The 26,835-nt window shown below is 31.9% G+C and overlaps 1 protein-coding gene across 2 annotated transcripts; it reads right to left on the bottom strand.

Annotated features, from left to right (window-relative positions):
- Positions 1-1,749: 1,749 nt before the first annotated feature.
- On the bottom strand, positions 1,750-19,697 carry LOC143068845 (uncharacterized). Of its 2 annotated transcripts, none has more exons than XM_076243183.1 (10): positions 19,571-19,697; positions 12,901-12,948; positions 12,155-12,270; positions 10,098-10,279; positions 9,615-9,642; positions 8,805-8,943; positions 7,339-7,356; positions 6,437-6,496; positions 5,026-5,103; positions 1,750-3,695 (listed from the first exon to the last, which is right to left on the bottom strand). In XM_076243183.1, the coding sequence occupies exons 1-10, from the start codon at positions 19,605-19,607 to the stop codon at positions 3,352-3,354; spliced, it is 1,050 nt and encodes a 349-aa protein (XP_076099298.1). In that variant the 5' UTR covers positions 19,608-19,697; the 3' UTR covers positions 1,750-3,351. The 2 variants fall into 2 exon arrangements, with proteins under 2 accessions (XP_076099298.1, XP_076099299.1); XM_076243184.1 differs by lacking the exon at positions 19,571-19,697 and adding an exon at positions 16,581-17,353.
- Positions 19,698-26,835: the final 7,138 nt, after the last annotated feature.

Here is a 26,835-nt window from a genome sequence, read left to right as displayed (position 1 = left end):
CGAATCCCGGCGAGGGAAGAACAAAAAATTTGCGAAAGCAAATTTACAGGTCTAACATTGTTGGGTTGATGTTTAGACGAGTTGTATATACATTATGTACACAGCCATGTATCACCATCACTGCTGGTTATCCGATGGATAAATCTGTTGTAGTGTTGTCACTGGCTCAGACGTACTTATAAATATAATTATTTTCTGTGATTGTATCTTACATTAATTTGTAGGATCCTTTACTATAGATAATTTAGCTGATCTGTAAAAATAACATCTCCATGCCTTATATATCATGTACTGTAGTACGCCGCTAGATTAAAACTGACGTGGAAAGGTAACACATGGCCAGCGAAAGCTTCATTTTTTATGAAGTCCAGGTGGTCGTGTGGTCTAGCGGGAAGGGCTACAGTGCAGGCGATTTGGTGTCACGATATCGCAGTAGCATGGGTTCGAATCTCGGCGAGGGAAGAACAAAACATTTGCGAAAGCAAATTTACAGGTCTAACATTGTTCATTCCATTATACCAATAACAATAGGACAAAAATTTACGTGAAAAAAATATGAAATTTTTAAGCAGTCACTCTATAATAAACTGCTTCGCTGAGCGCAGCTGGATACGCACGCAGAGGTCCAACCCTGAACAGTTGGGGCAAAAATGAACACAATATTCAAGCTTGATACAGGTCTGAATTTGGATTGTAATTAAATATTTGACATATTATAGGTTTCTGAATAAATGTAGTCAAAGAACTTGAAATTGGTTATATGAATTGAATTTATATTCAATTAAAGATTTATTGCTGTTGAGCAATATGCTGTGCTGTTGTGCAATACTTAGTAAATCTGTTTTCAGACTATAAACAAACAATAACTTATCAATGTTATATCAGAAATTTATATAAAAAAGGGAGGTTATCGTAATAGATATAAATCAGTCATCAAAGTTTAATGAAAACTGCTCTAAGCACTTTAAGGATATTGTCCAAAAACTTGAAAATCACCCCTTTTTTATGAATAAAATCTTACAACTCGGAAACGTAAAATCTTAAATTTATAAAAATCAAAAGGGAGCTCACATCAATAGATATAAACAATTTACCAAAGTTTCATAAAAACTTTTGAGTTATTGTCCGAAAACTGGAAATTCCTCCTTTTTGTAATGAATAAAACCCCATAAATCGGAAACATATAGTCTAAATTTACAAAAATTAAAAGGGAGCTCATGTCGTTAGAAATGAACAATTCACCAAAGTTTCTTGCAAATTGGTGAAATTGTTTTTGAGTTATTGTCCAAAAACTGGAAAATCCCCCCTTTTTTTATGAATAAAACCCCAAAACTCGGAAACGGTATATCCGAACTTTATAAGAAACGAAAGGGAGCTCACGTCATTAGATATAAACAATTCACCAAAGTATCATGCATATTGGTTAAAGCGTTTTTGAGTTAATGTCCGACATTTTGACGACGGACGGACGGTCAGACGGACGCACGGACAGACCGACGGACAGACGGTCAACGGTATATCATAATACGTCCCGTTAACGGGCGTATAAAAATGAGATCAAGGACAATGAACATATGACAGGTAGGAACAACAGAACATGAGGTACCGGTATATAATCGGATCTCTTGTCTGTGGAAATATAAAGCTTGATGCAAATAGTTTAAATGCCATCATTGCCGCCGGATTAGCATCCCTATGTCTCGCATTCTGTAACTTTTGTAGTAGTCGGGATAAAAACTGAAACAATAATTTTTAGCTTTTTAATACCTTCTTTTTATTTATATGACATTGACTGATTTTATTAAATCTTGAAACAAGAATGTGTCCATAGTGTACGAATGCCCCACTCGCATTATCATTTTCTTTTTTCAGTTGATCGTGAAATTGGAGCCAAAACTCTAATTTTACATTACAATTAGAAAGATCATATCATAGGAAACATGTTTACAAACGGACGAACGAACGGACGCACAAGATCGAAAAACATAATGCCCATAAATGGGGCATATAAATGCTATGAAGTTGTTATTTTCCGAAACAAAACGCATACGATGCTAGGAGTATAGTTGTCGCATTTGCTATCATGCCGCATCTCCTCCTTTTTTTATATGATACTTAAAACCTTCAGTGATCTTCAGAATTTCGAAACCGGATTTTTTTCAGGTTCACACATTTCAAATGATTTCAGGAAGTTGTAATGTGTTTGATATTTTTTTCAAATAATTGATTACTATCACAGTGTCATTGTACCAAAATAATAATTCTTGTCATATATTTTCATCTATGATCAGTATTTTCTGCATGCAATAAAGATATGTTTGTACATTTTTGTCAATACCTTCGCTCAACTATATAGTTACACTTAATATGTCACAGAAAATAGCAATGATGCAAAATGTTTGAAAACCTATGTAAAAAGATAATGTTTGCTTCTTGGTAAGGATAAATAAAGAAAAGCTTTTCGTATGCAAGAAATTTATAGAGTATTATTCTCATCATATCATAGACAGAATGCATAGAAATAGTTATAAATGCAACAAATTTTAAAAACAAAACAAAACAGCAAAAATTAAATTTAGATAAACACAAACAAAATAAGATAAAACCCATTATATACATCTAAAACCAAGTACTAGTCTACATCGATGTAAAGGGGTATTCTATATCGAATATAAATGTAACTAAATTATGGACGGATTTCATTACGTATATCCCAACTGTAATGACTACTTATATCACAACTGAAATGACAGACAATTTCCCCAAATGAAATTGTCTAGCACACCAACATTGAAATACAAATACAATATATATTTATAAATCTCAAATTGGAACATGAAAAAATTGTATATATTATGTTTGTCTCATAAAAACAATTAACGGTAACGAGACAATCTTTCAGTTGATTTGTTAACACGTTTTATAACTGTAATGGCATACTAAATAGACAGTTTCAATTGAACCTTTAAGCGACTTATTTAAAACCTGTGTGAATATGTCTACTTCCATTTATATCACAATTAAAATTATATAAAAACGAAAAGCTCATCTTTGTAAATTCATGACTTGTGCATCACAAATATATGCCCAAAATATCCACATAGACTTGTTTCTGTTATTGATTCATTATAAAATGGCACAAAGTTTCTTAAATTAGGTATACCTGCTGCCATTTGTTGGTTGAAAGACATACAAAAGACAAAAAAACGAAAATTCAATAAATGTGTGTCATCCTACATTCGATCTTAGTACATTTATGTATAGGTTACTATGTTTAGCAATTGTAACATATATCTTATAAAAGAATACAAAATAAAATCCTTCAAATGTTTTGCAAAACGGGTGTGACATCTATCCTCCACACCCTCCACACCCTCCTCCGCATCCTCCTCCACATCCACCACCATCACCACACCCGCCCCCATCACCTCCATCACCAAAGTCTCCACCATCCCCATTATCTCCGGCTTCAAAATCCCCGACATCATTGTCATCATATCCGTAATATCCATTGTCGTGATCACAGTCATAGTAATTATTCTCTATGTTCATGTCACCTCCATGACTTCCAAAATTGCTCCAACTTCCCCAGTATCCACCATATGGATGCGGTCCCCAGCCCCAACCATATCCCCATCCATAGCCTGGACCGTATCCACCAAGACCATAGCCTAATGCACCTCCTAAAAGCATTCCTAAAAATATAAAGTGAAATTAAAACTAGTTTAATCAAACGTGTTTCAATGATGCCTTTGTATTTGTTTTACAACACAGTAATGACACATTCGACGATTAAAATAGCAGTGTTAGTAAATGTATAATACTGTTCCTATAATTTATCACGAAAAAGATATTTAGGAAACCTTTTAACATCTTCCATGTTTGAATCGGAACTTTCGTCACAATTGTAATTACAATGAATGTGTATTATGTTATCAAAACGTTATTTATTGCTCAAAGAGAACAAATGGATTAGTTTTTCAACTTAGTAACGTCTTCTCCAAACATTTATATCAAAGTATAAAAAATATACTCTTTAAAAAGGCTGACCTGGCATGTTTAGTTGCTAAGGAATAAACACAAATTTCAGACATATATATCAAAACCAATCTGCATACAAAACATTGTTGACCAGCCATACATAGTCGCCGAGGAACATAGCGCTACACCGATTAGTTTAAATACCAAATGATAATGTTTGATTTGAAATTTTTTTTAAAAGGTAAAAAAACCAGTTTTGTTTACACCACAAAGATATTTCTTTATTGCTATCAATTGATTGTTACATTTTTTTCTGCAAGACTAATTTTAAGCTTCTTTTACAGTATAAATAAAATTAACAATTAGATTGAAATAATACATGATATAACATCGATCTAATAGTTTTATATTACTAATCTAACTTATTCCTACTCTTTTGTGTAACACATTCTTTTTGTAGAAACAGTTTTTGTTTATGCAAGGTCCTTTTTGCTTTCTCTATATATAACGATATTTTCATACATCTATGACGTTTAAAGTCCATGGCAATGTCATTCCTGGTAAAATCATTATATTATAGCCCAAAAAGCAACAAATTCATTACTTATCTTTGATTGTATGTATTTAGTAAATGAGAGGTCTATACCCTAACCATTGACAGAACAAAAATCCTAGGTATATAGAAACGATCATGTCAAATATCGATTCTAATGCAACATTGTTTGTAACGTTCATTTTTGATTTGATAACGTCACCAATTGTCATGGCATCAATTCGCAATACATGCTATGAAAAGTACGTGCAAGCGCAGACGACGTATGACAGACTATATGTATGACTGACGCTGTTTTCTGTGGGTTTCATTAGAATGGAGATAACATTATTTTATTTTAGTCGCCAGTAAGCTTAATTTGCGACCATCAAATCAAAAATTGATGCCGTCGGAGTTTATAATACAATATAGTTATCTCCTAATTCTTAATAAATATCGTTAAAGCTTAACAAACGATTATTTCATCAAAACTAATTCCTGCTTCAACTTACCAGTTGCAAAGTCATTATTGTCACGATGTCCTCCTCCACCATTCTGTACTACAACAGATGTGTGACCACCTCCTTGACCTTATTTGGTAATACATCAAGAAATGAATAAATTCATTATTCTTATTAAATTTATGTTTGATGTCACAAGTCTTCTGATTGGCTAAAAAAATCTATCAGCTCTTAGGCCGTAATTGGTATTATATCAATATATAAATGAAATCATTATTATTATATAATTCAATTTTAGATGTGACAAGTCTTCTGATTGGCCGAAAGTTTATTTCTCTATCAGTTCATAGACATAATTTTGTCATGTGACATTCAGACCATCAACGTTGTTCATGATTTACTCCATAAAATTGAATTAAGAAATAATTTATACGGAATGATTAATGTTTTTTCTGTCTATTCGAAATAACCTAAAAGATGTGTAGCACACTTTTAAATAATCACTGTTCTTCCGTGTGCACCACATTTTTGGTGTTATTCGTTCATATACAGAAAAAAATAATATACTAGTAGTCATTCCTTAAATAATATTATTTAAAAGTAATTTCTAATATGTTGTAATTAATATTTGAGGATCTTTTGATATATTGAAAATTTACCCTTTGTCAGAAAATGAACTTTTGGAACTGCCACTTCATAAGAATTTATCAATTGGATAATTTGTGACTGTCAGTTATATAAAATCATCTGGACTTTTAGTTACTCCATGGCCAGCAAATTGACACAAAGATACCACTAAATACATGATAGGATGGAAGATACCAAAGGGACAATCATAAACACACAAAAAGGTAAAATGACGAACAGATATTAAACAGTTTACAAAACACTACACGGAAAACTAAAGACGGAATAATACGAACCCACGCAAAAGACGGAATAACACGAACCCACGCAAAAGACGGAATAATACGAACCCACGCAAAAGACGGATTAACACGAACCCACGCAAAAGACGGAATAATACGAACCCACGCAAAAGACGGTTAGATCATTTACTTATATATATCTGAATATCTAAATATTACTTGTTGAGACAAAGAGAACAGGATTGTGGTTTCATAATTGATTTCTGTGGTCACATTAAATCCATAAAGATCAACTAAATTATGATGACTTACACACACATTTTGGAAGGATGATTTTGATAAATCATATAATTTCAATCTAGATGCACAGAAAAAAAACACTTTCCAGTATTTTTGTATCATATTTCTGATTAAGTTGGCCTGACAAACCTGTCTTACTTGACGAAAAGCTGAATTTCGACAAGGATCCCAGATCTCTGGTTATGAATAAGACCAAGAAGACTGTATCCAAAATATATTGTTTAAAGCATTCAATAGCTGAAAAGTTCCACATCAACGAATACATTGTTTATCTTTTGTTTATATTTACTAACCATTCTGTCTTTGTCTTCCTTGCTGGTTAGGTGGATAGCCATTATTTGTTGGTGGGTAAGCTAAAAAAAAAAGAAGATACTATCATAAAAGAACATATTTTCATTTAATCTATAATCTTTACTTCTTTTGATTCCACTTGCAATTCAAGCATTACCTAGAATGAAAATGTATACTCTTAGTTATGTGAATGATGATTTTAACACATATTTGTATTTTTATGAAAACTATCCGAGATGCAGACGAAATGTAAAATACTTTCCTAAAATAGTGATTTTCGACCTATAATAGTGTTTTACATAAGAATTTGAAAGCTATGATGGATATACTTAATCTTTAAGCAGCAAACATTGTGAGCAATATAAATCTAGAAATCAACAGATAATACGAATGTTATTGTGAAAAAGTTCTTACGGCATGACTTAATCGATCCTTTTAAAAAAAAAAAAAAAAATATTTTCTTATACACTGTTTCAGATGAACGATACTAGGTCCATAAATAAATATCAGCCAGGGAAAATTTTCACCACACAGTTGCCATTATTCTTGTTGTATTGTACAATTGACAATATATGATCTATTGTGTCTGTTTGTTTTGTTCGCGCATCGTTGTCAATATAGTGGAATTTGATGCGACTGTCGTACAAGTGAGAGGTTTAGCGCTATAAAACCAGGTTCAATTCACCATTTTCAACATTTGAAAATACATGTACCAAGTCAGGAATATGAAAGTTGTTGTCCATTAGTTTGATGTGTTTTAACATTTGATTTTGCCATTTGATAAGGGACTTTCCGTTTTAAATTTTTCTCGGAATGCAGTATTTTTGTGATTTTACTTTTTTCTTATAGTTTGAATATAATACAGTGACATGTTTTTAAAACTAATTGAAAATACCGGACTTACCAGCATTGTTGTTAGCAGCTGCAAAAGGAAAAATTGAATCAGATTGCAGTTTATACAAGTTGTACATATTTCATAGTTTATATTATGAAAGACCTAGCATGTTTTGTTCTGAATTTTAATGTACATGTATTTGGCTTTTGAACGTTAAATACAAATAAAATTGGACTTGAATACCTCATGAGCTATATAATCAAAACATGCCTATGATATAACAGGTTCATCAATCAAAGGATTTTTTCCCTAAGGGAGATTGATTCTTATTTCCATCTAAAATTTATAATGTACACTTTTACTCTTATCAAAACCAGAACTCGAATATCTTTTTTTGTGGTATATAATTAAATGAATAGTCTTGAAATAGGTAGATGTTAGACGTATTAGAAAACAAATGAAATCGACGAAAACCTTTTTTTTTTTATTTCTCAATGAACAATTAATTCATTTTCAAAAAAATGTGAAACATTGCTGTTAGATAAAGTTTCGTTTCACTAATGAGAATAATCATAGGATCACCGACTTCACATTTTGTTTGCTTTAACTATATTCGTAGAGAAAAACACTCAAAACGAGGTTTGAAGAACACTGCTTTGAATACAAAATTTAATCCTGGTATCTATGTTGAGTTTATTGATTAATTGTTACATCTTTGGTCATGTTTAAACACCTTTAAACAAAAAAAAATATGAAACAATATCAAGATATATGATTTCTTGATCGACAAAATATTTGGTATGTTTGAGGACGGGTTTCTCAACAACAATCGGCATTTCCATGGAAACCAACTCTGCTACTCTTGCCGACTTGTTGGTTTATTTATAGAGTGCTTAATTTATACAGAAACTTCTAATGGGGAATAACACATCTAGCATTATCCTTTAGCTTCACGTTCCGCTATATCAGATGTATATAGTTGATAAACTCTCTCTAAAATAATTCAGAGTTTGGTGACTATGTTTAAACGCATATATTCTACCGAACTTAAAATGAATACAATTAATTATTCCTTCTATCGTGACTAACATCATTATTTTATTCACTATGATGGCCATGGATATGTTATACGTTATTGTCATATCCGCACTGTTTTCTTAGTTTGGGACACTAGCGAATATGACATATCATCGATTTATTACTTTCAATGACTAACAAACAAGTGTCAATAGTTTATCAGGATTTACTGTAGCACCTGAACTTACTCGCCACGCCGTTTGGTTATTCTTTTTCAATCTTTTTTTTTTACTGTTTTTGTCAATTTAGCTTGATCATCAAGTTAATTGTTTTTCTTTTAATTGTTATCTTTTTCCCTTTTTGTTCAAGTTAAACAGTTCATCAGTATATTTTTATATTCACTTGAACATGTTGAAGTTCAATATGAATAAGCTCTATGCAAAATTTTACAAAACATAATGACATTGAAAAATTACTCTTTTGTGACCTTTTAAGATTTGTTTCTTCTTCACACTTACGATGCACAACATTAGTATTGAATCCATATGGTGGTGGTTGACCATTTTGTTGTGGTTGACCATTCTGTTGTGGGTGACCATTCTGCTTTGCATGGTGAGAATGAGGCGGTCGTTCTGGTCTTGGAGGTGGTGGAGGTAGCTAAAATAAAATATACAATTTAATAAATAAAAATCCGGAGAAAAATTCAGTTGATAAAACAACTTCCATTGATAAAATTTAAATTTACTGTTTTGCATATTTATCAGACAGAAAGGAAAACAAAATTGTATTCTCTAAAAATGTCTCAATGAATATTAAATATACAATTGGGCAATCACTTGTTTTACAGAAACATAACAAAGATGATTCAAGTATTTAAACTAAAGCTATATTTATAAGTATGAAATTTTTATTTAATTTGACCTCAAGTATAGCTAAAGAGATATTAATTGTCGGAATGCGCAGTAAACTGATACCGTTGATGTTTTTCTACCACTGTGTCGATACCTCGGGGAGGGGGGGGGGGGTAACTGAAGGTGACACCAGTTCAATGGTTAGCACTGAGTACTGACATGAAAATACTGGTACATTGAAATTTTCGAAATCAGATAAAATCAAGGAATGTATCCCTCTCATAAAAAGCTCTGATTCCTTGTCCGGGTTTGGTTTGCTTTTTGTCCTTTTTTTGTTTGTAACAGCTCTTGTTTTAGGTTTTTGATTTTTCAAATATATATTACGGCTGTGATCGACATTGTAGATACACATATTACCGAACCACACATCTGGTCAGAAAAAAATATTTACTGTTAATGTTATTGTCTTGTACTTACTGTTGGTTGTATAGCATCTAGCCAAGCCCTGTAAAAAATTAATATATAAAATAAAATATATAAAATAATGAAAAAAATTATCACATCTACACAACTTTGTCATATGTCTTATGTCTATCTCTTGAATCGCCTTACGTGACAAGTTAACACTACAACTATTGAAATTATGTTTCTTTATACAGCAAATGTGAATGAGTTGTTTAGAGTGAATTTTCAAAATTATATTGATATATGTAAATAAATATTAGTGTAAAAATATTGTGCGATATCTTTGATATGGCTAAACAAAAACCAATTTTCTTTCCATTAAATTTTACAAATGCTTTTCAAAGAGTTCATTTAAGACGAATAAGGAGCATTTTTCGGGTTTTAATAAACAATTCTGGGCATATTTAATACTGATTTGAGTGTTCACATGGTTTTTGAATAACTGGACGTCCTCGGGTTTTCAGGACATACATATTGATCTGAAATTAAACTCACTTCATTTCCTCGTCTCCGCCATCAAACAATATCCAGCTCATGACAATATTTTGTTTGTTTGTTCCTTTCTTGAAAATATTAGGTATACCCATCATATGTGTTGCCAATATGCCTTTGGGAAGCTCTGGTCTGCCTGTTATATGAAGGCACATTGGTCCGACTGCCATATAATTTGCTACCATCTGAAATCGACAACTACCATGTTAGATTAAAAGTAATCAAAGAGGGTAGTAAATCGTGTTTTCATACCATTGAAATAGAAAAGAAACAGGAAAACAATATTCTGGCTAGCTTAATCTTGACAGGGAGATTTTATAAACACTCAGGGATAAATGAATAATTATATATATTTATGTATGTATGAAGATAAATTGAAAGCAATCATTTGGTCGACCGCTTTTTCAATATATGTCTTTTCGACAGTAAAACGAAGATTCTGTTTTGATTGTCGAATGCCTAATGTAAACGTGAAGTTGATGAATAAGGTATACCTTATAAGAATCTTAAGTTACATCAATAACTTTTTTTTATATTAAGTAAAACGTCACAGCACACCTTAGAGATGTGTATGTCATATCATAGATTTAAATGTGTTGTGGTTATATGGTAAAAGTATCTGTATGTGTGGGTTTATCTGGTAACATTTAAAACGAAAGGTCTTAATGATAAGAAGGAAAATATTCTCCTTTATAATTAGAGTTAAAGTTATGCCTTCCAAATATAAGTCCATTCATACAGTCTACGGTGTTTATATATCTCAACTTGTACGATTCGCTCGTGTATGTAACAATGTTTTAGATTTTAACGAGAGAAATTTATGTATTACTGAAAAATTATTACACCAGGGTTTTCGATATCACAAACTAGTCAAAACATTTAGTAAATTTTATCATCGGTATAAGGACATCATTCGTAAATATAGCTCAACATGTAGACTTCTTATACGTTCAGGTATTTCACATCCAAATTTTTATGGAAATATTCTTTATAAAGCACAAAGGTGTCAGTATTCACCTCAAAAACTAACAAAACCTTTGAATAGACTTATTAAGAAGGGATATAGTTACGATACTGTTGTCAGGTCATTAAAGATTGCATATTTTGGCGTTAATATTGATTCACTTATAGGGTCTCTGCATCGAAACTAAACACTTTATTCAAAAAACCAGTTGTTGGCATGACAATGGTTATGTTCTTCTCATATATGTTATGATGGTATGATACTAAACCCCTAACGGGAAGGATTGTGCCTGATGTTCATATGATGAAATCATAATCTTTCAGTCAGTTTAATTGAAGTCTGGAGCTGGCATGTCAGTTAACTGCTAGTAGTCTGTTGTTATTTATGTATTATTGTCATTTTGTTTATTTTCTTTGGTTACATCTTCTGACATCAGACTCGGACTTCTCTTGAACTGAATTTTAATGTGCGTATTGTTATGCGTTTACTTTTATACATTGGCTAGAGGTATAGGGGGAGGGTTGAGATCTCACAAACATGTTTAACCCCGCCACATTTTTGCGCCTGTCCCAAGTCAGGAGCCTCTGGCCTTTGTTAGTCTTGTATTATTTTAATTTTAGTTTCTTGTGTACAATTTGGAAATTAGTATAGCGTTCATTATCACTGAACTAGTATATATTTGTTTAGGGGCCAGCTGAAGGACGCCTCCGGGTGCGGGAATTTCTCGCTACATTGAAGACCTGTTGGTGACCTTCTGCTGTTGTGTTTTTTTCTATGGTCGGGTTGTTGTCTCTTTGGCACATTCCCCATTTCCATTCTCAATTTTATTAAGGATTTTCTACCTCAGGAATGAATTAGCTTAGCTGCATTTGGCAAAAACGTTCGGAATTTTGGTTCCTCAAAGCTCTTTAACTTCGTACTTTCGTTGGCCCTGTAGAGTCTTTTTATTGGAGGTTCATGCAAATATGAGTCTCTTGTAGATAAAACGCGAGTCTGGCGAATAAAAATATTAGCCAGATATCCTTAATGATTTTTTCACAATCAAATGACGATATTAAAATTTTAATATATAACAAAAAAAGTTGTAAAAAGTCACCTTCAGTTTGACACCACCCATGTGCTGGTAGCTACTGTGGTTGTAGAACCATATTAGACTGCTGTCTTGATACAGTACAAAATATCGAGATTGCCAGCCTTTGATAAAGAATCCCTCTGTGAACAAATTTATGTATATTGATATTTATTATAAACCTTCATATTAGAAATAAACTACAGACAAAGGTGTATTTATGTGATGTTAAAGGGAAAAAACAAATATACCGAAATCCAAAGAAAATTCAAAACGGAAAGTCTTTATCAAATAGCAAAATCAAAAGCTCAAACACATCAAACGAATGGAAAACAGCATTCATATTCCTGACTTCGTAGACATTATCTTAATTATCTAGAAAATAGTAAATATTATTATCTATAATTGCAAGAAGATACAATATTTATAAATGATAATGTTAGAACGGGATATTCTAAAAACAAACGTTCTGTTATAGTTTTTTTTTTTCAATTTACTACGTGATGTGCCATTAATAAGATATCTTAACCACATATAAATGAAAAGTCGCAACTAACAAAGATTTTTTTTCGTTGATATAGTAATAGCGAGTTTGATAAGATTGTCGCATCAAAAAGAGTGGCTTCAGTGCACTATTTGCTGTTATATCTATTACTCTCAGCTATGAAATTAATATCCTTAACCTGTCAAAAATTGCTATTTTCTTTCGTGATACTATTATCCTTATTTTTGTCATAGTTTTGTCATTTATGTTGACTATTTTTCATACGTACTTTCATGAATCTTCAGATAGCCTGTCTTTACTACAGGTGCAGTTGGTCCTACAAAAAATGCAAAGTTTAATGTACATTTTAAAAAGGAAATGTTTTCTTAACATATTAGACATATTTTTTGTTCAATTCTTACGTCATTAAATGTCATTTAAAAATATAAACTTACCTGTTCATTACAATGCATCGTCTTAACTTTTCCTAAAACAGTTTTTGGCAACAAAAAAGGTCATCCGTGCTAGACTTTTATTATGTTCGTTTATCATCCTCAACATTAGAAATTTAGGCTAAACCCATAGTACTTGATGAATAATAACTATGATTCATTTAGCAATGAAAATACCTTTTCAAAAAATGTGATTTATACAAAAAGTAAGACAAAACCAAGGAGTTAACAAAGAACCATAAAACCAAAAGACGTTTACATCAACAGTTACAAATAATAAATAAGAAACAACACGAACTCCAGTAATAACGGGAGTGAAATCAGGTGCTCCGGAAGGGTAAGCATTTCCTACACCGTATACGGCACCCGTTGTGTTGTTTCTTTGTTCAGTTCGGTAAGGATGGAAGGTTATTATGACCGAGGGAGGATATCAGATATGATTTCTGTCACACTTTTGTCATAATGGCCAATCAGCTCATGATGGCGACCCTTTTCTTGAGTGATGACCTTAATTTGATTAATTCATAGCCCTGTCTTAGCAACTTTTGAGAAAGCAGTATTCCTCGTTCAACAAAATCAACGTTCTTTGAGCTAGCTCTAGAGTAACGTATCAATTGAGACACATATACTCCATATGCTGGTGCCGCTGGGATGTTGCTACACAGAAATGGAAAGTTGACTATATAAAATCATAAAAATACTGAAGTGTCCCTAATCAAATGACAAAATCAAAAGCTGAAACACAACAAGTAAGAGTATTCTGTCAAATCATTCCACAACTGTCAATAAGAATTCTAAGCATGATTGACATCTTAATTTCAAAATGTCCTAAAACTGAGTATTGCGCAATTTCCTTATAAAAATATTTTCTTCAAGACACTAAGTAGAAAGAAACGGTTAACCTTCAGGAAAACCTGTCGTGCTTATATCTTTTTTTTTCTATACATTTTCTCTATTGCAATTTCTCAAGGTTGATCTCATACCAGCATATACGATAAAGGGGAGGACTTATATTTTTTCACTGTCTTTTCCTTGAAATTATTTTCAATTGAGGTTATATTTTTGAGCGGAATGGTAACTGCAGCAACATTTAGATTACCATTATTTGAGGCTAAAAATGGCTAGTTTCATGTAAAACATGAATCTATTGAAAACGTGTGATTCCAGGTACAAATATGGGCTTATCTTGCAAAACCAGGCTACCCAATAGCCATTTCTCCTTTATATGCGTAAAACTACGGATATCTTTTTAATGAAATTTACTGTTCTGACATTTTGGAAATCATTTGAAATGAAGGAATGCTTATCTTTCTTTTATAGCTCTGCTTCTTTGTCCGGTTGGCTGTTTGTATTTTTGGTTCTATTTGATTTCATTTGTTCTTCATTGTTTGTTCAAGGTAATGGATTATACTCTATTTTGGCCTCGAGCAGCACTGTGTAAATTAATGGTTGAAATGCATCAGGTGCAATAAATTTTGTGCAGTTAATCTTATTTTTAAAATTATTTTCTCATTTGTTTTTCTTGTCCGTGGTATGTATAAAATCATGAATCTTATTATTTCAGATTATTATTCCACATGTTTTTCTTGTCCGTGTTATGCATGAAATCGTTAATTGTCACTGAACTTACAGGTATAAACAGTCATGCAATCAATGTAGTATTACTATGGCTTATGATAAAAAAAAATCTACTGAAAGGGGAATAATTCCTACACAAAGATATAGAAGGACACGTTTACACTGTCGATGAATTAAATTTCCCTCCGTTTGGACTTGTCAATTAAACCAAGTTTAAATGTTGCGCCTACGAAAGTAAGATGCAATATGTTTTCTGGTAAGTGCGTCTGTCCATCCGTTCGTTCGTCTGTTTTTCCGTCGTTGTATCAAGTACAAACGTATTACACGAATTCATTTTAATGTGATTTTTTTGGCAATGACGCTCTCTTTCCCTTTAAACGGATATGTTATATTTATTAATATTTTGATATGAGCGTCACTGATGAGTCTTATGTAGACGAAACGCGCGTCTGGCGTACTAAATTATAATCCTGGTACCTTTGATTACTATTTACACCACTTGATCGATGCCACTGCTGGTGCCACGTTCCGAGGGTATCACCAGCCAAGTAGTCAACACTTCGGTGTTGACATGAATATCAATAATTTGGTCATTTTTTTTTTATAAATTTCCTTTTTACAAAACTATGAATTTTTCGAAAAACTAGGATTTTCTTATCCCAGGCATAGCTTATCTTAGCAGTATTTGGCACAACTTTTTGGAATTTTGGATCTTCAATGCTCTTCAACTTTGTACTTGTTTGGCTTTATTAATATTTTTATATGAGAGTCACTGATGAGTCTTATGTAGACGAAACGCGCGTACTAAATTATAATCCTGGTACCTTTGACAACTAATTATATGGTGAAATCAGTACCTTCTCATACAGGTTATAGTTTTCGGGAAAGGTATTACAGAAAGATGTGTTCACTCCAAATTTAAACTTAGTACACGTGTTTATTATGATGTGAACTACTCAAAATTATATTGAAAATTCAGAGTTTTACCCCAATTTTACGATTAGCTGAATAAAAATTTTGGAATTTTGGATCCTCAATGCTCTTCAACTTTGTACTTGTTTGGCTTTATTAATATTTTGATATGAGCGTCACTGATGAGTCTTATGTAGACGAAACGTGCGTACTAAATTGTAATCCTGGTACCTTTGATAACTAATTATATGGTGAAATCAGTAACTTCTCATACAGGTTATAGTTTTCGGGAAGGGTATTACACAAAGATGTGTTCATTCCAAATTTAAACTTAGTACACGTGTTTATTATGATGTGAACTACTCAAAATTATATTGAAAATTCAGAGTTTTACCCCAATTTTACGATAAGCTGAATAAAAAAATATATAGAGAGAGCTGATCGTGGTGTTCTACGGCCACAAATTCTTGTTTCTCTTCGTTTATATGCTCAAAATGGATGTGCGTGTTCTGTATATTGATAAACCTCTTTTGCATCTTATGTACTTAGATGTAGCAGTATGTTTCCTAATGGTTATAGTAAAAGCCTCTGAAAATAGTTCTAAATGTGCATTCAATTAAATGTTCATCAACGTAAAAGAGAAAAAATCAACTTCTGATCACCAAAAAAAAATTGCACTTCTTTATATGTCAATGCGTCTGTCCGAAACCATACCGCTGATGTCATTAATTGTCGTGTCACTGTGTGTTTGTACGAAAGCTGTTGCCTATAGTTGTTAGATGACGGTATGTTGATCTCTAATCTCTTTTACGTTGTTGTACTGTAGGGTTGATGTTTCGAAGAATTACTCTGAATGCATTTTATTCTATCACACTGTAGCCTTATAGGACAACATTAAATGCTGTTCATGACCAAATGCAGCAATGTTTCGCATTGAGTATTAAACGACAATGAATTATGCATCTGGGTTTGGCAAAGTATGAAATAAAGTAAGTATTAAAGCAACATATAAATACGGTGTTTTTACTGAAGTATCTTCTCCCTCTTGTTCAAGCTTGTCGAAGTCTTTCAAATCATCACATCGGGCTAAACAATTTATCACCAACGATGCATTGAATTTACGCTGTTGGTATGGGTTAGCTAGAAAGTATATGACGTTACTCCAATCAATAAGACATATCTGATAAATATAATGGTATATTATTCCAATGGGAATACCAATCAAATAACATAACTCTCTGACAGTCGGATATCAATATCGTACAATTCGTTGACAAATCTAAGGACACTTTGCGGAAATAAACTCATCATAGATACCAGGATTAAATTTTGTATTTACGTCAGACGCGCGTTTCGTCTACAAAAAACTCATCAGTTACGCTCGAATCTAAAAAGTTAAAAAGGCTTAATATGTACGAAGTTGAAGAGCATTGAGGACTACACAGTTGAAATGGAATGTTGATAATCAAGTAGAGTTACGCTGCTTCTTTAAGCTCAATGCCTAATTTGGACGATACGTTGTGTTTATCAAAGCTACTAACTAAATGAGAACATTTATCAAAGTATCAATTCCCGCTTGTTGTGCCCTAAGTGGCTGTCTAAACTTACACTCTTCCGATAATACCTTGCAGAACCTTCCTGTTGATTTAAAATATTTAATAGTTTTAAGAGTTCGTCGATCTTGATCAAATTTCATTTTTGATCAGCATGTTTTGAAGATTAATTTCTTGTCTGAACTCTAACTATCGGTATTTCTTTTACAGTGCGTTGGTTAAGACATCTTGCAGTGGCCTTTTTTTTCGTCGTATGTTTTTTAAACATTTCTTCACAGGCGCTTTATTTTCCACAACTCAGGAAAATAAAAATAGGGGGGGGGGGCGAAATATAAATATACTACTACTATTGTAGCATCGTATAAATTAAGAGAGCAAGAATAATTTAAAGGAAAAGAAATAGATTCGTTGCTTTTATGTTCTTTAGTACCATTTTGATACTTTTGTCTGTATTATAAACCATTTAGTTGGAATACAATAGTGAGATTCAAGCACATAGGCGTCTCTTTAAAGTTATAATAGTTTGAAGTTACCACTTTTAGTTTTTCTAGCACAGCCCACTTGTTTTAAAAATAACCATATTTTAAGAAAGAGGATGCAATGTAGATGCTATAAACAGAAACTCTTAAAAGGTTGTCAAGTATTCATTTGTTGTCCCATCATTATCTTCAGTTGGGACGATATAAACACAACATTTATGTAAGACCAACATTTAAAAGGCTCCGAAATGACAATGTAAAACAATTGAAACGAGAAAACTAATGGCCTGATTTATGTATTTATTAGTTTGTTTTGTGTAGATCAAACACTTCTGTTTCTAATAAGAGAAGGGTTCTTTTGGAAGTTGAAACACTCCTGTTTCCTCTAAAATATAATTTCTGTCTGCACGTCTTTATCTTAAGCAGGACTATAAAAAATAGAGAAAAAAACGTTTGAAAATACTTGGCACTATATGTAGTCCTATAATAATTATATGACCTCGTAAGCACTATTTTCTATTTCTGTTTACTTCTGATGTTTCCTTTTTACTTATTTCTCTATTTATTATTTTGTATTTCTATTTTTATATCAATGTGCCACATTTCGTTTATAAAAATGAAAACATCAACATAAAACTTTTATAAATAACGAAAGTATAACTTTCAATGTTTAAGTTAAGGAGATAACTTCTATATAATGTTCGTGGCTTTTTGTACTTTACTACAAGAAAAATCTCTTTATAGAATACAGAAGTTGAAACATTTCTTTGCCATTTATGGCTCTTTTTTAGAGTTATAAAAGAGTACTGCTGTACAGTATTGGGCCTTATAAGAAACTATGTAATGGTTGCAACGGAGATGATCCATAAGTGCAAACAAAAATCATGATGCACGATTAATTTAAAATGTGTCTTTTGATTTTCAAACTTTAATATTAAAAAAATGTCAAGCTGTCTTCATGTTTAAATTTACGAACAGTATATCATATGATCATCTATATTTATATAATATTCTCTCAGGTCAACGACCGAATAGGGCGTCTTCGTGTACTAAGAGAAGACCGAATTTGGTTTTTAAAAAGAACATTTAAATGCTCTTGTCTTATGATCTGGAAATATTTGCCAAATTGGTATATTTAGATTTTTAAAGATCATGTGTTCAAACAATTAAATTCAAACTTTACAGAATGGGTTTATTCAACCTATGCAAACATTTTGAAATTTAGGTATAAAATTGTATGAAAAAATGTTGGCATAGGTGGAAACTTAGTACTTTATTTGGCTTTTTTTTTAAACTTTTTTGCATTCGAGCGTCACTGATGAGTCTTTTGTAGACGAAACGCGTGTCTGGCCTATATACAAAATTAGGTCCTGGTATCTATGATGAGTTTATTGTTACAGATTAAGTGTTATAAAAACATAAATTAATTAGGGTCTAATCAATTTACAACCAGTTTAAACCTAGCATTAAAGTTTACCCAATATACAATTTCTTTTACAAGTACTAGTGAAAATGTAGGTAATTGTGTGTGTTGATGATCTATATTTCATATAGGAATTAGTTTTAAATTAATTTAAAAAAAAAGGATTTTGTGAATTGTTATTTAAGGAACAATCATTAAGTCATATTCTCAATTCTTATTGACGATTTGTGATGGTAGTACCCAACGTTTTATTAAATATTACGAATGGTTAAATCACGAGAGATTTTTTCTTTAATTTGGTAATAAAATAATTGATATACGTGACAAGAAATAATTTGTTGCCTATTTACGATTTAAAATAGTTCATCTCTCGCTCGTATCCGTAATAATTCATGTGGAGAAATTCAAATATGATATAAGACATTATAAGAAATCATACTGCTAATTTAACGTACTATACCTATGATATTGATTAAGATCTGAATACCTCAGTCTATAGGTGTTCAGATCCCAAACCAAGATAGGTGATCAAAATAGTTTATTTACAAAATGTACGACTTACTTTTAATTCGAATCGCTTGTGGCCCACAACAAGCCATTTTCCATCCAGGATATCGGTATTTACGAAATATCCATACGTCAAACCAAGCGAAAAGAGTTGGCAATGTAAACAACTTTAACCGGAAATAAAATGTCCCGACTGGTTCCCATTCAATATTACATAATAAAAGACAGGTAGATCAGTCATATTACTCATTATGTAGAAAACTGATACAGGCTGGATTTCGTGCCAATTTATGGCTGTTAAGGACTTGATATCCTCATTAAACTTCACAAAATATACTTTTTATTAGGGAACAAATTTCATCCATACAATCGTAGATATACCGTAACCTGATGGATGCATAATGAAATTTCACTGGGACGATATTTCGGTATTTTATTTTTTTTAGTCTGTTGAAAATATTCACACTCTTAATTGCTAAACAAATTTTACATTTAATAAAAAAAAATTAAAAAGTCCAGTAAACAGGATGGACGCAGAGTACCTGTGTTTTGCGGGGGCGAAGATGCAGTTTTTTCCGAGAAGTTTTCCATCTCCTTCATCAGCATCACCATTCATATTTCACAGAATTGTCAATAGCTTGATGAGGAGTTAGTTGACTGAACTAATTATATTTGAATTTCGTTTTAATTGACCAACTGGTGAGTCATAAGAAGAGAATTAGTCTTCAGTGAAACATTTTATGATTTTAAAAGTGCCAATATAGTGACAAATTAAATGAGGAACAATACAAAGGCACTAGACACTATCCCATACAACACGAATCCATATTTAAGATATACAAATACAAATAATTACATTAGATGTATGTATGCCATTTGAAGGACGCCTCCGGGTGCGGGAATTTCTCGCTACATTGAAAACCTGTTGGTGACCTTCTGCTGTTGTTTTTTTGGTCGGGTTGTTGTCTCTTTGGCATATTCCCCATTTCCATTCTCAATTTTATTCATTATAATACTTTATTCTGATTGGCTAACTGCATAAATTATAACATGTTATTCCTTAAGCAATTGCATTACAGAATAAAACTTATCATTCATGATAACACGAGGTCCGACGATAAAGTTCACAGGTGAATTAAATAAAAACTTGATAAAATTCATGTTTTCATGATCCTAGCTCAAAAATGTAATTATAAGTATTGAATGCTTCTTTTTGTAACTTCATAGGGATGTAAAAGCGTTGACCGTGCGCACATATTTAGAATGAAGCGCCTCTGCGCTTCATATAAAATGTACTTCGGTCAACGCTTTAACACCCCAATGAAGTTACAAAAAGAAGCATTCAATTCTTAAATGAACCCCAAATTTCATTACAATATAACAAAATTTGTTTTATTGTGTGATCATATAATTAATAATTATCGTTACCGTTATTTTTTGGAGAAAAAATTAACGTGATTCGTCAAAATCATTCGATTTTTTTCATCGTCTTAAAGCAGCAGCATATATAGATATACTACTCCCAGTATAAAAGAAAGTGCATATTTAAAAGTCATGCACTAAAAATTTGGCAAGAATTTTTACCGTTATTCATCATGAAGGTATCCCCATTACCACCCTCCTCAACAGGGCATCAACAGGTTCAATTTCATCATTTCTCCCGTTGACAAACCGTCAAAAGGACCAGTCGAAATACGAAAACAAAATTACATAACATGACTTTTTATTGAAGATATGTTGCCATTTATTCTAAGAATTAGTAAGGAAAAATCAAATGTAGGAGAAATTTGTAGTGAACTTAGTTTTTGTTAATAAACTTCTTTTCCGAAAACAAACTATTATTGAAACGCTTAATTATTCGAAATAAAAAAGATGGAAACCCCCTCTTTGTGGTAGTTATTTGAGTTATTTCATTTATTGTCTCTTATATTGATTTCATTCATATGTTTTGACAAAAGTATAAGAGTACACCAAAACACAATTACATTTTTCTATATTTATTTATATCATGTTGCCACAACGTGTGGAATTTAATATAGGACACTTGAACACACCAGGCACCTAAAAATATGGTCTAGGTCGTTTGCGTGGTTGAATCTGGTTGGTTGGCCACATCATCAATACATAATCGGAATCAGTAAAATGTTTGATACGTTAGGGCTATCTTGAACACACACCTGCCTTTGTAACGTCTTCAGCTAAAGTGTATAACATAATACTAATGCAAGGTAATTTTAGAAATAATGAAACTAGTGTCATGCCCTGAATAGAAGTGAAAATGGATTTTGGGGCTAGGTTGTACATGTAAAGGGTTAATTGATTCTGTTTAAAACTTTTTGTTTTTTCTAGTATAGTATGTGTTCAGTCTTTTACTTGCAGTCAAATCCTAGGAAAAAAATGACAATTTGAAATAAAAAAGTCTAATTTACGAAGTTTTGACACTGACCTGTAATGTGAACTTATACATGTAATATGGGGACGAAGTCCCCTATTACAGTAGAAAAATCAATAAAAAAAAATTTAAAAAAAATAAAATCGTTCAAACATTTTTTTTGTAGCTTTTTTTTAATTCCCTCATTTGCGCAGAACGCAGAAATCTACGTCTTTCTTCCGGTCTCGTTGTCGTGAGACTTTGAGTAGTCTAGAAAAATATAGGAACTCAAGAAACACAACACCAATATTTCATTTTTAATAATTCTTTGTCTTTGATATGAATTGACGTTACCTGATGAATTACGTTTCTTTGTTTACATTGAACATGACGTCATAACTTAAATAACGTCACAAGTAAAATTCCTAACAACAGAACAAAAATCGGAAACGTTACGGCATGTCCATTTCTTTTTTTTAACAAATATTTAAGTTACAAAAAAAAAAATTCATACAGACTTCGTCACCATTCACAGGTAATGCCTGCCTCATATTACAACATGTACAAAGTGGTACATGTAACTGTTGAGTTTGGAATGGTCGTTTTGAATTTTCCTCGGAGTTCAGTATTTTTGTAATTTTACTTTGTAAGTCATTCCTGAGCCTGAGAAAGAAATCGTCATTTTAGTCATTTTAATTCATAGAATTTTATAATATGAAGGATCAGTTATCTTATTGCTACTCATACCACATTTTCTTATATCTATCTATAGAAAGTGCTTTTAGAGGTTTTAACTACCTCCTTTATTATTATAAAATAAGTTGTCATTAACCTTTGTTATAAAGCCAGTTTCTATAGTAAAGTTATAGATTTAAGCGAATTCTATCTATGTATCACTGGTAAAGCAGCTATTTCGTTGCCACAAATGTCTTAAAACATTTACTTTAATAATTCTTTATTGATTTTTGTCGATACTTTCTATTATTCTTTCTTTTTTTTGTCCTTTGTATTGATCTGATTAGTCCTGTCATGGTCAACTGATTTTATTGTTTGTTCTTGTGTGATAAAACGATTGTCTCAGATCTGTGGAAAAAGGAGGTTGCGTCTGAAAACATAACCAGTCATGTTCTGTGTGTGCCTGTCCCAAGTCAGGAGCCTGTAATTCAATGGTTGGCGTTTGTGGCTGTATGCCATATTTGTTTTTCGTACATTCTTTGGTATATAGAGTATATAAATCAGGCTTTTTTTACTGTTCTACATTAGCGATGTGTGTGCATTTTCTACGTTTTTTTTTCTCTCGATGATTTCTATAATGTGTTTTAGTTTTTCTCATTGTTTAATGAAGTACGGTGACATACAGTTACTAATATCTAGGAAAATTTGCTATCTGGTGGATATTCATCTCATTTGAATTATACCACATCTTTTAGTTCTTGTTCAATGTCTTGTTTTTACAATACATCCTCACCTGTTTCTCACTCACGAAAAGACATGTTTCTTCTAAAAGTACAATCTCTTGATTATGTTTATTACCATTTTGACATTTTCAATCAAAATATCAGTTAATTTTGGATTTCTTTGTTTTCTGCTTTGACCTCCATTTCCTCTTCTCACACCTTTTTCTTATGTATAAAACATAGATTTCAAAAATACTAGAGTATCAAATTTGAATAAGGAATAATTGTCTTGAAGGATGAAAAACGGATTGAAAATTTAATTTCATTGATGAATGTATGGACTTTTGACGCCAATTGTTAAATTAAAGGCCTATTTTACAAGGTAAAAGTCCGCCGGAAGACGTGTTGCCTAACCGGACACATTGTTTTACCTTCGAGCCGACTAGTGTATGTAAATTTCTTATTGTCGCGTGCAGCAAATACCTATTTTTAAGTCTTTAGTTTGATTCGACTGGGTATGACCCCCCTTTTTTCCCACTCTAAGCGCTCTAAGCAAGCATAATTATAATAACCAATAAGCTCTGAATCGTCTATGAAACAGTTGCACATAAAAAGGAGCAGGTATTATAGGAACCATTATTTGGCCCCATAAATACTAATATCTGACAGACTGATACCTTTCCTTTAAGATTAACTCTGCTATCAACAACACATTCTCCAAACAAACAAAAAATATGACAAAACACAATCTCTGAAAATGTTCCTGACTTAGGACAGTCACATGAAAATGTGGCAGGGTTTCCTAACTTGAAGTTTTTGAAATCTCAAAACTCCCTATTTGAAACTGGATTAGTGAACAAACAACAAAAGAAATGCACTAACATCAGTACAAAGGAACATACAAACACTAGGTTTTGGTAACCATTGCATAATGAAAACAGACACAATGACAGCTTATATAAATTGAGACAGTCATTTAATTTTACCACAGACTTGTTGAATAATAAACGTTAGATCTCAAATCGAGCATAAAAATGTATACTAGTAGCCTACAGTATAATTATAATACGGAGCGAACGTGCATTTTAGTTCTATATATGAAGTACGTGAAATTAATATGTTGTTTTTAGTATGCATTTTAACAATACATATACCACTCGAAGTCTTGAATACGAACTAACCAGTGAAATTGTCCTTGACTGGTATATCTAATGTTTATTACGGCAACATGAGTTGAACTTATATAAGAAATAAAAAAAATCATATACATGTACCTATTTCCATACACAACTTAAACAACTTCACTGCTTAGCTGACAAGTTACAGGGGACATGTGTGTACTTACTCACACACTTTCGACGGAAGTAACCCGAACGTTCCAACCATACCGTGATCAAATAAATTACTGTTTATTTTTTTTTCTTGTTCAGTCTGATTAAGGAGGTTTATGAAAAGGTGCCATACAAACTCCTTGATCTGAATAAATACCTTTTGAGCAGATAAGGACATGTTCCTTCTTCCTTTTTTCCGTTCCTTGAACTGTATGTTTTCCTCAAGTGTAAAAGTCAAATTATATTATTATTATTGAAAGAGATTTCAAATAAATATTTAAACTAGGTTATATTCAAATTCAACTAGATTGCACCAAATTCTGTTGAACATCGTAAGTAAATGAACTCATCATAGATATCAGGATTGAAATTTTATGTTTACGCCAGTCGCATGTTTCGTCTATAAAAGTCTTACAGTGACACTCGAATAAATTAAAAGTTAAAAAGGTCAAATAAAGTACGAAGTTGAAGAGCATTGGGGACCAAAAATTCCTAAAAGTTTCAATTTCGACAAAGGAAATCTATTCTTGACGTACAAAAACCTTATTATTTCAAAAAATCAAAGTTTTGTTAAATCAGGGCATACGATACAGTTACAGGGGAGGTAATGAGGTTGCTAACGTAATTGTTATTTTCGCAACGTCAAACGGTGACTTATCGGGAAAAGATGCAGTTTTCGGCTGACTTTTATCATTCAAACTAATTTAACTTGAATACGAGTTCATGGACCTCTCTTTTTTAAAATGACATTTAGTTTGATTACGTAAGAAGATTATGTGTACCAATTTTCTTGAAAACGTAAATAATGCAATTTTTTTTAAATTTGATTAAAATACAGCTAAAATGACGGTTTTTTTCTACTTCATGAACATTTGATAAAATTGAGTTATTTGTAAAAATAAAATGCAAAAATTTATACAATATTTATACATAAATTACAAATAATGTAACAAAAACAGCTCGTGTTTATCTTTTAAAACAAAAAGGTTATGTATTTCTATCGAAAGGAAAAATACGTCAACAAAGCTGTATTTTGAGGAAATATGTGAAATTTGAACCTCAATTTATTCTAAAAGTAGCACATGAAGGTACATTTTTTATTACATATTTGATTTAATCAGGTAAAAAATAGCCTACATGCAAATTTTCATCAAAATTTCAATATGGGATCAAAACTATATCGTATGCCCTTAACATTCAATTTATAATTATGACCATATCAATGATAACTCATATCAACACAGAAGTGCTGACAACTGGGCTGGTGGTACCCTCGGGGAAAACAACTCCATAAGCAGTGGCATCGACCCAGTGGTTATAACTAAACTCATTATAGATACCAGGATTGAAATTTGGTGTTTTCGCCAGTAAACACATTGCGGTAAATTACCAGTGCTTTAAAATTAATTCGTAAGCATAATCATGAATTTCTAGAAGTGGCGGGTCAAGGTGTTGCAACAAGTAGCTCTCTTTTTTTTTTTTACGACCAATGCTTTTGAATAGGAACATGAAGTAGAAACCCTCCCTTTATCCTTGGTTAGTCACCCCCTTTTAAAAACTGATGGATTCGCCCCTGAGGTAAAGTATATTTTGTCGGGGTTCGTTCTCTCTTTAAGAAAAGTTAAAAAGCTGCACTTCTTTTTGTCGCTTTAGATTTGGAAAAGATGATATTTAACTTTTATTATTCTTGTTTGCAATCAAATAAGTTATTGATATACTGTTACAGTTACTAGGAAATTTGAATCAATATTTACATACTGCCAACGTAACCAACACCTGTTGTGCATTGTTTTACATCACCAATATTGAACATTTTGGTGGCTTCAGAATCTTATTTTAACGGTTGCTGAAATTCAATCTGACTTATTATTTAGTCACTCATGTATAGCATTTGTAGCTGTGGGACAAAATTAGACTAAAAGTACAGGAAAGGGTGGGGGTGATGATTGCAAACTCATAAAACTGAGAACAAACCACAGGAGGGGGAGTCACTTCCTATTATCGGATGTAAGGGCATGTGCCAAAAATATGGGTAATAACTTTGCAAGATTTTATATACAATTTACCCTCCTTTTAACAAAATATCCGATATTAAAATGTATTTACGTTTGATGACTGTATATTGAGAATCTTATATTATTAATTATCAATTACAGTATGCAATTAAAATTCATGAATGAATTTTATTTATTAATTGTTTTTCAATTGATATTTTTTAGTG

Source organism: Mytilus galloprovincialis, chromosome 3 (assembly GCF_965363235.1).
Source record: "Mytilus galloprovincialis chromosome 3, xbMytGall1.hap1.1, whole genome shotgun sequence".
NCBI classification, from domain to species: Eukaryota; Metazoa; Mollusca; class Bivalvia; order Mytilida; family Mytilidae; genus Mytilus; species Mytilus galloprovincialis.
This window is presented reverse-complemented; position numbering and strand designations above follow the sequence as displayed.

What these genes read in the sequence shown, in the direction of transcription:
- LOC143068845 (XM_076243183.1), bottom strand. Translation starts at nt 19,607, where the DNA reads ATGGCTTGTTGTGGGCCACAAGCGATTCGAATTAAAA. An exon ending in TAGATGCTATACAACCAACA is followed by an intron (nt 8,944 to 9,614) that starts GTAAGTACAAGA and finishes ATTTTATTTTAG; the next exon opens with CTACCTCCACCACCTCCAAG. An exon ending in CAATAATGACTTTGCAACTG is followed by an intron (nt 3,696 to 5,025) that starts GTAAGTTGAAGC and finishes TTATATTTTTAG; the next exon opens with GAATGCTTTTAGGAGGTGCA.